We start from the raw sequence: 13,157 nt of genomic DNA, 5'->3' as shown, positions 1-13,157 counted from the left end.
CATATACATCCCTTTTAGATATTAAAGAAACTATTAAGTACAAAAGAAAAACAACAACAACAACAAATATTTATAAGTTTTATATACCGAATGCGTAGAAGTTGTTTCATTATAATGGTTATGTAAATAGGTAACAGAAAGTATGGTCAAACTATATTACGTTTGCAAAAATAATTCTCATGAGTACTTAAAATTTGTCAGCGATCTTCACGTTTGACCTGCTTCTGTTTTACCCTCTGATCCTACCCCTCATCCTCATTGCCCCCGGTAACAGCCCAGTACTAACTTACCTCTCTGGTGATATAAGAACTTTCAGAACTTGTTAAGACATCCAAGTTAATATTAAGTCTATTAACATAGAGACAGGAAGTGCTTGGTAGCCCAGCACACCAAAGCACACTTGGCTCTGTGTACCATAGCCCTATATATTAAATGTGGATGTTAGCTTCTTGGAACAACTGAAGCTGTTATTTGTTTTTCTTTTAGGTTGTTTGGTGCCAAGGCAGGTGGCAAATCTGCCTCTGCACCTAATACTGAGGGTGTGAAATCCTCCTCAGTAATGCCCAGTCCTAGTACCACATTAGCACGGCAAGGCAGTCTGGAATCGCCATCGTCCGGTACGGGCAGCATGGGCAGTGCTGGTGGGCTAAGTGGTGGCAGCAGCCCGCTCTTCAATAAACCCTCAGACTTAACGACAGATGTTATAAGCTTAAGTCACTCGTTGGCTTCCAGCCCAGCATCGGTTCACTCTTTCACATCAGGTGGTCTTGTGTGGGCTGCCAATCTGAGCAGTTCCTCTGCTGGCAGCAAGGACACGCCAAGTTACCAGTCCATGACTAGCCTCCATACCAGCTCTGAGTCCATTGACCTCCCCCTCAGCCATCACGGTTCCCTGTCTGGATTGACCACAGGCAATCACGAGGTTCAGAGCCTGCTCATGAGAACGGGTAGTGTGAGATCTACTCTCTCAGAAAGGTGAGCTCCTGGAGGCATCTGTGAAGTCCTCATTCTCCCCTCCCCATAACCAACCTTCCCTCCTTAAATTCCCTTGATTTCAGTGGGGCGTGTCACCATGCAAAGAACTTAGATTGGTGAGAGTGGGCCTTTTATTTATTTTTTATACCAAATGTGCAGAAGATTAAAAGTGTAGGATGATTTTGAGGTTTCTTTTTATTGTGCACAGACTCAGTAGGCAAGCTAAATAAAATTCAAAGCATGTATTTATCTACTGAAAGATGTCTTCTCAAGGCATTTTAAAGACATGACTCTAACTCTAGATCAACAAAAGTTCCCTATTTAATTGAAGTACTGTTCAGGATCAAACTTGAAAACCTACTACTATTTTGCTCTGAGTAGTGTCCTAAATTTACACTAATAGCACTTCTTTGAGAAAAAAAAAAGCACAAAAAACAAATTTCTTACTGGGCAATCCTAGTAGCATCAGAAAAAATATCAACTTCCAGCTAAGAATTCTTAGATAAAATTATAATCCCAGTGACATTTTAATAATCCCCTTGAAAATAAAGCATATTACAAGATGTTTCCTGTTGATGACTCTAGATTTCCCCTCAAAAAAAATATATATTTTCTCAGAAACTTTGGTACTGACTCGTAACCCTCTGGAAAAATAACATAAAACTGCCGCCTTCCCCGCAGTGTGCCCCAGTGTTATTGAATTCTTGTTACACCAAAGTAATAAAAAACTGTCTTGCATACATACCTTGTTTGAATTATTTGCAGAAGCATAATGGTCATTGAAAATGGGAATACCGAAACTATTTTCACTCTGATAGTGAAAATCTCTTCCAGATTTTCCACCTTAACTGCAGTTGGTCCTTGATCAAAAGTGTCCCATTCAACTCTCATTCCTCTTTATCTTCCCTTTGGGACATTTTTTTAAAAGTCGAGCCAACTGCCACAAAGATGATTCAATATCAAGTCATATTTACCCAACAGGACAAACTCAAACTGCCCCATAGAGTTTCCAAAGTTGAAAGGTTTCCAAGGGGTTTTTGTGTTCAACGTAGTAATCTTTCACTCAGCAGCTGGGCACATAACCATTGCACCAGCAGGCTCCTTGGGAAATGTCTTCCGATTGGTTCCACACTGTTTTACTTTCCATTGCTCCCAGGCAGGGAACATGGGCAGTGATATAAGGCTTGACCTTGGTTAAGAAGAAAATAAAATCAACTGTAATATTAGTTTTGACATTTGTTTTGATGGGTGACTACTAACTCTAGGACTTTTGTTATTCTTTTAAAAAATCTAGATCAAAAGAAATGTGGGAACAGCTTGGTCCTAGAAATGGAAATGTAGACATTTGCATTCCATTTCCCTTCTAGTCCTACTATTATAGACAACACACATAAAACCCAGTATATCTTATTTCCATTTAGGAAGTTAGGCTTTCTACAGCTCCTTAAATTCTATTTTTAGCAATTTTAGAGTAAATGAACATCCTGACATGTTATTTTTCTATACATCCAGCAAATAAATGATCTTGAAAACGTCTCACTAGCAATGTATAATTTTATAAAATGTGTTCTAGATTTTGTATCCTAAATTGTCTAGTACTTGAAAAACACAAGTATCTATCTGATAGCCAAACCCTAATTTACTAATTATTAGCCAGAGTTCTCCCAAAACACTTTTTATTTTTTAAATCATAAAGAAGATTACAACAGATTGCCTATTTGACCATCAACTTTTGTTCTTTTTCATTCAAACATTAAAAGTTTAGACAACAATAACCAAATAACTGTTGTAATCAATCATCAAAAAAGACCAATTTGGTATACCTTGTAGATTTAACTAATTTTAATATTTTACTTTGAACTATATTTTACCAGAAGTGAATACATGTTTTCTCTATAAAAATTTAACTATACAGTCAACTTATTTTCTTTAAGCATGTATTTTTCATTCTTCCTCAGATTCTTAAATGGATAATTGTATATAAGGATTAGTCTAATATTTAAATAGGTAGTTCGGTTGGCCTAGTGATGAGGAGTAACATTATCAAGTCCAAGATGGGTCCACAGGAGTAAGATGGGCAGTTTCGTTCCGTGTAATTTACAGCCACTGAAAATCCACTGGAGGAACAATTATGAGTGGGTTCTGACTTAACAGCAGTGGAAAGAGGGTTGTTGATGGGGAAGAGACTGAATATTGGAATAGATACATTAATATTTTTATCAAATTAACTTTAAATGAATAAATAATAATTTTTATTCATTAAAATATGCTATTCATTCTTAATAAAGTATGGTGATGAATATTAAGTGATATTTACCTTATTAAAATATATCCTTTTAAAATATTCTAAATTTTAATATAATGTAATTTTCAATTTGTTCTTTCCAGTAAGCTAAATTGAAATAATATTTTGTATTATAAATTGTGCTTTATCTGTTCTTGAGAACAAAATTCCAAGGCATGTTAGCTTAAAAGGTTCTTTTTTAAGTAAATGTTATAGTCTGTTGAAGAAAACACTTAGATCTGATCTGTGATTGAAGCTTAGTTGTCACTAAGCAGTTAGCAAATGTTGAAAAAGCTAAAGAAATTAGAGCCATACCTGAGAAAGTGTGTTAAAATATCCATGTCAAATTATTTAGCAGCATAGAGTGCAGATATATATAAGTTTATGACTCACCTGTTCTATAATTTTAGAATAGCTTATTAAGCTTTCTAGACTAGTACCAATAAATCTAAAGCTCTGGCTGCCTAGTGGTAAGAATCTGTACTGCCGTCCTTGACAGCACAAGGTTGGAATCCACCAGCTGCTCCGTGGGAAAAGGGTGGGCAGTCTCCTCCCATGCAATTAACTGCCTCTGAAAACCCACTGGAGAGTCAGCTATGAGTCGGTTCTGCATCAGTGATACTCAGCAACAACCACAATAACCAATAAATCCATTGTTGTTTGGTTAATTTTGACTCATAGCAATCCTACAGGACATTGTAGAATTTCTCCATAGGGTTTCCAAGGCTGTGGTGGGTTCAAATCTACAACATTTTGACTAGTAATCAAGCACTGAACCGTTGTCATCAACAGTGCTCCTGGTAATTTAAACACTGCAGCCAACTCATATAGGATCTCTGTGAATTAGAATTGACTTGAAGATAGTGGGCTTAGTGATTTCGCTTTGATTTTCTTTTGTTCATTAAATCAATAGTTCTTAATAAAGATTTTTATTTTTGCTTAAAATCTTATTCATTAAAATGACTAAAATATCAAGCAAATGCATATATGCATGCCTTCCTTAGCAGCTGTTCATCTGCGGTTGGTTCAGAACACTGCTGACCACTGGGCATAGCCAGTACACATTTGCTTTTGAAAGGTTGCCCCGCACCCCCAGCCTAACCAAGATGTAAAAATATATACAGTAGATTAAAAACCAGAGGATTTAGAAAATCTTATTTCACTTCCTTTAAACGAAGCCACCCCCATCAATATTGGCTCAAGTCTCCCCTACATTTCTTTTCGCTGGCCTTTTACTCGAAGCCTGGCCTTTTGAAGGCCTATTGTTTGTGGCTCAAGGGTTTGTGGGAAGCTACTTACATCATAAAATTATTATTATCAAGATTTATGGATCTGTTTACTTAAGATATTAATTTTAGGCGAGCTCTGATGGCCTAGTGGCAGGAAGCTACACTGCAATCCCAGAGGTGCATGGTTCAACTCCACCAGATGCTCTGCTGGAGAAGGAGGAACAATCTTCTCCTGTACCAGTCAGATCTGATTTGACGGTACACACGCGCGCGCATGTGCGCGCGCGCGCACACACACACACACACACACACACACACACACACACAAAATAAAATTTTAAAAATATGTTAATTTTAAATACATTTTACCTAAATTTTCTCTTTATTCAGTTATTCAGCGTATTTATAGGCCTGTTATTTTTCGCAACAATTTCTTAATCCTAAAAAAAGCTTGTTTCAGTTTGTTCTGTTACTTTAATACATATGAAAAAGATCATGAAAAAGATAATAATAAGTTAATATGGAAATATTAATTTTAGCACTAAAATAGTTCATATTTGGAAGTGTCTCGTATCTGTTCACGTACACTCTGATACATGGTAAGGAATTGTGTTGCCAACTCAACAGCTCACAGATTGAATCCACCAGCTCTTCCACTGGAGATAGATGGGCTGTCGCCTCCCATGTGATTTCTTGCCTCTGAAAACTCACTGGAGGGTCAGCTATGAGTCAGTTCCAACTCCATGTGAATGAGGGTTTTTTTTAGTTCTTAATTCATTCTATATATTTTTTTCTTTTTTTACCACCCATGCTGCTTTGAAACTTATATAGTTCAGATAAAATACAGAAATAGACTCCTATATGATAGATATTTAAAATTACTTAGATTTTTCTGGTAATAAAACTAAAGTTGTGTGATGATTTTGAATGTTTTATCTTGCAATGCTAAATAATGGAGTGAAAATAGAAGGAAACATTTTAGTTTTGATTTTGAGAGATTAAATTTCAAGTCAATGTGTTTGCATTCATGTTCTATCATTTCCATTATGCATTTTCTGTGTGTTTAATTTTGATCGTTTGAAATTCTAACAGGAAAAACTGTAATTTTGCAAATCCAAATATATATCATTCTATAGTTAAGCACACACAAGAGGTTATAACAACAACAAAAAAAATCTTACACTTAACTCCATTTAAGTTTTAATAGACATTCTGCTTCAATGTTTCTTGGGAAGCCACTTTCACTTATCTTTACACACATTTTTATTACAGTGGCCTAGTAGTAAGGGATTGTGGTGCCAGTACAAAAGTTGGTGGTTTGAGTCTACCAGCTGCTTCCTGTGAGGAAGGTGGGTGATTTACAGCCTCTCAAAACCCACTAGAGGGTCAGCTGTAAGTGGGTTTTAACTCAACAGCAGTTAACAACAACATGATAAATTGAAAATTGCCTAAAGACTAATAAAACGTAGTTTATTTAATATATGAGATTTACAATTTCCAAGAATTGTACAATTTAATCTTATTAAAATGTTTTAATAAACGATGGCAAAATATTGACTTTTAAGCAAGTACTCATCAATATTCTTTATCTTCCTCTACATATAAATGGGAAAAATGAACTATTTTTATAAAACATTTATTAAAAGGCATAATGTCTAGATATTAAAGAATTTTTTAAAAAATATTCTTTAAAAGATTGATTCTTGTCATTCCTAGTCAGAGTTTGTTATTCTGACTTACAAAATCTATCTCATTTTTACCTTCTTGATTTTCCTTCATGTAAAAGTCAAGCCAGTCACATAGAGAAAGCATTAAGTTAATAAAATTCAGAGGGGATTATGATAGTGTATTATTTAAAATATTTTTTTTCATTCCTGTTACTAATTATCATTGAATGGTACTAACTTAGAGAGAAGCTCAGATGTGTTATAGACATGAACATCTGGTCACCTTTGACTTTTCCAAAGCACTAAAATTGTGTTACAAAAAACTATTTTATGTTGTTAAGCAGAGAACTGGGTTTTTTTGTTGGATGTGTACTTTGGAAGTTTTGTTTGCATTATGTCCTTAGGGGTTTTCTTTGTTTTAACAGCATGCAGCTTGACAGAAATACACTACCCAAAAAGGGACTAAGGTATATATAACTCCCAGCACAATTGCTGCCTTTTTCTGTTGTTATGTAAATTTGTGTGCTGTCTCTCCTCCTCTTTTCTCTGTTTGTTTGCCTTATAGCACCTGGCATTGAGAATGAAGTCACTCTTAATCCTGATTCTTTCTCTGCCTTGCAGAATCATTGAGATAGTCCACAGATAAAAATGCTGGTAGGGGCCCAGACTCAAATGAAACACAGTGTAAATACTATTACTGTTTGGAAATAATACAGATATTCAAAGTTCATGCCTTGAAATTGGGTGTTTTTTGTTTGTTTTTTCTTGTAAGTTTCATTTTATGAAATTGGGTGTTTTGTTTGTTTTTGTGTTTTATTTTGGCGTGGGGGTTTTTTGAGGCAGCAACCCCTGGCAGAGTGCAAAACCTTACTTTTAGAAGTTAAAATTGAGCTAACTTCCCTAACTCTTTCATCTTGGAGGCATATGCTTCTAAAACCTTACAATAAACTCATCAAGCCTCCAGATGTGACCAGTAATATTGAAAGGTTGAAGGATGCTCAAATTTGTATCAAAAACATTTTCATCAGAGGACATATAATGTAACTAAGAGACATAGTTAAAAAAAATCCTTGTGGCAAAAATTCAAAATAGTTTTAGGGTAATTTATTTCTTCAATGACCCCTGGTACTGTAATACTTGATGCATCAAGCAGATAACCAAAACCCAGCATATGAGCAGTCACTTCCCATAAAGATGTATAGCCTCAGAGACCCAGTGGAGGCTTGCTATGAGTTGAAGTCGACTCAACAGCAGTAACTTTGGATTTCCCACTCTTTAGAGGTGCTACAGAACCTGAGTTAGTTGAGTATCAGATAATAATTGTAATTAAGCATGATAAAATGCAAATTTAATCTATGGTCATCCTTTACTGCATGCTTTTATCAGAGGAGGGGATGTAAACAACTAACAGAAGAGTAACTGTGTTTGAACATGATATGCTAAACCCTCTTTCCTTGGAAGAATTACTTACTCTCAAAACAGTGAGTATTGGCAAAACAGGTCTTTCACTATAATGCCTTTCAGCTCCAAAGCTTGGCAATATCAAACACCCAACACCCAAACACCCAACAACTATTGCCAGAGATTTTGTTCCAGAAATTTATATTCTAATAAAATGGGCACACATTCCCTTTTGATTAATACATTCAACAAAACAAGTATTCTTTCTTCTTTAATTTTTACAAGTTGTCATTTTGTGTTCCATTTCCAGTGCTTTTCTGTGACCACTTTACTTGGCTCCTCCCAGTGTCCACCATTTTTAATCTGTGTTCACCCTTCTCACATCTTTCCTAATGCTGTGTTTCTGAGTCTTCCTTAATTAACTTGGCTTTCTGTTCATTGTTAATGATTTTCAGAGTCATATCTCACAGAAGCCTAATTTTCTTCTTAAGAATCCTTTATATTTTTTTTCCTGTGAGATTCAAACAGATGGTTTCAAATCATCTGGAAGAACTAAGCGATTATAATTAGCTTCAATCTGTTTGAGAATGTTGTTCAGTCTGAATAGTAAGCTCCACTCGATTGTTTTTCTGTCCTTAGATTGCCTTGCCCTTGTGGATGTGCTTAAGTGTTTTAGCTGTGATGTTTTGCAGATATACCCCATCATCTCGGCAGGCCAACCAAGAAGAAGGCAAAGAATGGTTGCGCTCCCATTCTACTGGAGGGCTGCAGGATACTGGCAACCAGTCACCCCTGGTCTCCCCTTCTGCCATGTCATCTTCTGCAACAGGAAAATACCACTTTTCGAACTTGGGTAAAGCATTCTGAAACATCCATTCCATTTTGTTTCTTTCAGTACATACTTCACCATAAAAATTGTTCAAAAATACTATTGTAAGGTCATGGATTCAAGAAAGAGACCAGAATCTAGGAAAGCTTAAAGGTACTTTATTAAGGGAGCTCCAGGAGGTTCCTTGATCTGGAAAAGGGAGGCAGAGGAAGTTTTTAGAGCAGGCCCTTCAGGGATGGGGGAATGGTAGGGAGGGACATTCTATTGTGGTTTATGATTCAGCAAGGTGAGTGAGGCCGTTACATGATTTTGATTCCTTATTCACCTTTGGCCTTTGTTTTGACCCAACAACTACAACATAGATGACTCTAGTGTTGTTAAATGCTGTCAAGTAGTTTGTGACTCATAGCTACCCTATTACAATATCTCTGAACCCTGCTCTATCCTGAGCCAACCTCATTGTCTTCTAAACAGTCACCTCTATTACCCCAGGCACTGAGTCAATCCATCTTATCCAGGGTCTTCCTCTCTTGTGTTGTCCTTCCACCCTCCCAAGTATAATGTCCCTCTCCAGGGACTGGTTTCTCCTTGTAACATGCCCAGAGTATGTCAGATAGAGCTTTAGAATCATTACCCCCAAGGAGAGCCTGGTTTCACCCTCTCCAAGATGAAGCTATTTGTTCTAGCAGTCCATGGTATATTCAATACTCTTCTCCAGCACCACAACTCAAAGGCACACTAAGTGAAATAAATCAGTCGCGAAAGGAAAAATACTGCATGCCACTACTGTGAAAATAGGAGGGTAACTGGGCCAGGAAGAGGGGAATGGAAAGGGAATCAGGAGAGTAGAGATAGAATATATATGTAATGAACACTGGAAAAAAAATTAGGACAGGGAAGATCAACTTGGGAAGAATTTTTGAAATGAAAATATGGCTGCTGCAGTTAGCAAATAGGAATAAGAGACTTTATAGCTGTTCAAAAGGGGAGAGAGAAGAGGATAGGGGGCAGCAGAAGGGGGCAGAGCAGGGGAAAACTCACTAGGGCAGCAGAGATCAGATTGGGGCAGGAAATGAAGAAATAGTCAAGATGCATTGGAGATTTAATGAGGGGTAATAAAAGACATTGTAGATATTAAATAATTATATAAAGTGTAATGTATATGAATGACAGTATAAAATACAATGCATATTAATAAAATGCAATCTGGATGACTTATATTTTTTTAAAAAAACCTTTAAAATGTTTATGAAAAGAGGATAAAAACACTCTAACAGTACATTTCACTAGTGTGATTGCTCAGTTTTTATAGAATTATTTTCAAACATTATACCCTTTGAAACTATTGAAATCTATTTGAATTATAAATATTCTCATTCTTTTATAGAGTTCTGTTCAAAGTATGAGTGTCCAAATTCCTTCATTAATTAAGCACAGAGAAAGGAAATGACCCTAGAGTATGTAACTTCAATCTCAAGAACCTTTCCATTATATCTTAGAGTCTTCTTAAAAAAAGCAGCAAAATGTTTCCTTTTTTGTTCTTTCAGAAGTAACAATACTCTATAACAAAACTAATATAAGCTTTTTGTAGGTAAATATAAGGTATAAATTGGAAAAAAATGAAAAAGGTATGGTCCATTACTTCACAAGCACTTCTTGGGACATATTTTGAAACTTAAACTCTCCCTACAATCCATATAAGAATTTACATTAATAGTGTTCTTTGTGAACATATTCAGATAAATGTAATAAAAAAGATATCAATTTGTGTAATTAGCCACAGTTCCTTTTTGTGCATAGCATCATTTATTTAAAATCATTTGCATAAATGTCATAGAAAACACAGAGAAGAATGACAAAATAATGAAAGAAGTCTAAACATGCCTGTTATATTTTTAATAGATAATTTAGAAACACATTTCTCTTCTATCATGTCAAATATTAAGTAGCTTCATTTTTGTCTCTTTTTTAGTTAAAATGTTCTTTCCAATAATAGACTCACAAAATGCTAGGTTCTTTAATAATTTGACCTTCCAACCTTAAGTCCTTTTGGAAGATGGAAAGCTATTTCTTTTCCTCTTAACCCTCTCATATATGTTGTTGTTGTTAGGTGTCATAAATCAACTACAACTTATAGCAACCCTGGGAATGACAGATCTGAACCTTGCTCTATCCTATGCTCATGAAAAACCTAGACCTAGACCAAGAGGCTATTGTGTGAGCAGAGCAAGGGAATACACTGCATGCTTTAACATTAGCAAAGATGTGCATCAAGGTTGTTTCCTTTCTCCATACCTATTCAATCTGTATTTGCTGAGCAAACTTTATGAGAAGCTAGACTCTATGAAGAAGAATGTGACATCAGGATCAGAGGAAGACTCATCTATAACTTGCATTACACGAATGATACAACATTACTGCTGAAAGTGAGAAGGATTTGAAGCACTTACTGCAGAAGACCAAAGAGTACAGCCTTTAATACGAATTGTATCTCCACATCAAGAAAAAATCAACTCTTAACACTGAACCAATAGGCAACATCATGATAGGTGGAGAAAATACTGAAGTTGTTAATGATTTCTTCTTACTTAGATCCATAGTCAGCACAATTGGTACCACCAGTAAGGAGAGCTGGAGACATATTGCTCTGGGAAAGTCTGCAGTCAAGGACTTCTCCAAATTATTGAGGGACATTTATTTTAACTTACAGACTAAGGTGCACCTGATTCAAGCCATGGTCTTTTCAATCATTTGCTATGCATATGAGAGCTTGACACTGAATGAGGAGAAAGAAGCATTGATACCTTTGATAAATTAGTGTTGGAAAAGAATACTGAATATCCCCTTGGCTGCTAAAAGAACAAACAAATATATCTTGGAGAAAGTTCAGGCAAAGTGATCCTTGGAAGCAAAGATAATGAAGCTTCATCTCATGTACTTGGAGCTTGTTGCTAAGAGAAGCTATCCCTTGGAGAGTGGCATCATGCCTGGAAAGATGGAGGATTGGCAAAAGAGAGGAAGACCCTTAACCAGACGGAGTGGCAGAGACTGCTTCAATGAGCTCAAGTGTGTCAGAATTTGTGAAGATGGCATCATTCAGAGATGTTGTTCATAGGTTCTTTATGGGTCATACTCAACAAGAACAAAGAAAAATGTAAGTTTATGCACACTAATTTTAGAAAACTAATAATTTGTTAAACAAAATTCAAAAGTATAATGGACTTGTCATGTCTTCTGTCAATTTTTCCCTCTTGCTGTTGTTGTTGAACATTGTCTAGTGGGAACTGACCCATAGCTGACCCTCCAGTGGGATTTCAGAGGTAATACAGTGCATGAAAGGAGATGCCTCACTGTTGTGCCGTGGAGCTTTGCGTCAGCATCACAGTTCCTTACCAGTGAGTCACCAGAGCTCCCTTAATTTCAAAGGTTGGTTCCTTACTCTAATGTTTTCATATTTTGCTACTTTGAGAAAACATTCTTTCTCGATGATTCTTTGAGAAGTAAATAGACAACCAACCAGCCAACCTCAAAAACCAAAAAAACCCCACAAAGCCAAATCCTCACCACCTTATTTTCTGGTGGAAACTTTTAATATTAACTTCCTTAAAATATTCATTTCATCCTTATCAATTTCTGGATCATGAGTATGTCTCATCTTTGTCAAAAACAATTTGTGAGAACTCATTTTGGAATTTGTGAAAATTCCAAAATGAAAGACTTCATCTTTGATTGTGATGCATGTTTTCTGATTTTCTTCATATTAATTTTTATTCGCTCATTAGCACATTAAACAAATAATTTTAAGTACCTTCCATGCTCAAGGCATGGCAGGCTTCCAAGCTATGGTACATAAGGTTGCTATGAGTTGCAGGTGACCCAGTGGCACATGACAACAAACTTATATGGTAATGATATATTTTTCTTCAATAGCACACACCAAAATTCAAATCTCCACTCTTCTAAAACAACTTCTGTGTATTTTATTCGCTATGTAGTATTCCACAGACACAGAATAATTTAATAAAACAACATATAAGCAAGAGCTTATGGTGAAGAAGGAAGACGTTTAATCTGTTTTGAAGGAAATAGCAGAAAATAAGGCCCCAGGAATAGATGGTATACCAATTGACATATTTCGGGTAACAGATGCTGCCCTGGACGTGCTCACCAAGTTGTGCCAAGAAATCTGGAGAACAACCGCTTGGCCAGCTGACTGGAAGAGATCTATATTTGTTCCCATCCCAAAGAGCGGTGACCCAACAGAGTGTGGAAACTATAGAACAATATCATTGATTTCACATGCAAGCAAGAGTCTACTGAAGATCATCCAAAAACGACTGGAATAACACATCAGCAGAGAACTGCCAGAAGTCCAGTCTGGGTTTAGGAGGGGTCGTGGTACTAGGGATATTATAGCTAATGATAAATGGCTCTTAGCTGAGGGCAGGGAATACCAGAGGAATATCTATTTGTGTTTCATTATTATGCAAAGGCATTTGACTATGTGTATCATAACAAACTGTGGCTGACTCTGAGAAGAATGGGAATCCCAGAACACTTGATCGTGCTAATGTGACACCTGTACTTGGACCAAGAGGCAGTCATCAGAAAAGAGCAAGGAAACACTGCATGGTTCAAAATTGGGAAGGGTGTACGCGAGTTATGTTTCCCGTCTCCATACCTTTACAACCTGTATGCAGAACAGATTATCCAGGAGGCTGGACTCTATGAGGAAAAATGTGGTGTCAGGATTGGTAGAAGATCTATCAACA

At 36.3% G+C, this 13,157-nt stretch overlaps 1 protein-coding gene across 3 annotated transcripts in view; it reads left to right on the top strand.

Annotated features, from left to right (window-relative positions):
* NAV3 (neuron navigator 3) overlaps positions 1–13,157 on the top strand; it is a 540,923-nt gene that overhangs the window by 395,521 nt on the left and 132,245 nt on the right. For all 3 annotated transcript variants that reach the window (XM_006882551.1, XM_006882553.1, XM_006882552.1), the window contains exons 16-18: positions 487–975; positions 6,581–6,622; positions 8,249–8,409. In XM_006882551.1, the coding sequence (XP_006882613.1) occupies positions 487–975; positions 6,581–6,622; positions 8,249–8,409 (692 nt within the window). The remainder of the gene's footprint in view (positions 1–486; positions 976–6,580; positions 6,623–8,248; positions 8,410–13,157) is intronic.

This window comes from Elephantulus edwardii, unplaced genomic scaffold, assembly GCF_000299155.1.
Source record: "Elephantulus edwardii isolate Elephantulus edwardi_28Jun2011 unplaced genomic scaffold, EleEdw1.0 scaffold00021, whole genome shotgun sequence".
Classification (NCBI taxonomy): domain Eukaryota; kingdom Metazoa; phylum Chordata; class Mammalia; order Macroscelidea; family Macroscelididae; genus Elephantulus; species Elephantulus edwardii.
This window is presented reverse-complemented; position numbering and strand designations above follow the sequence as displayed.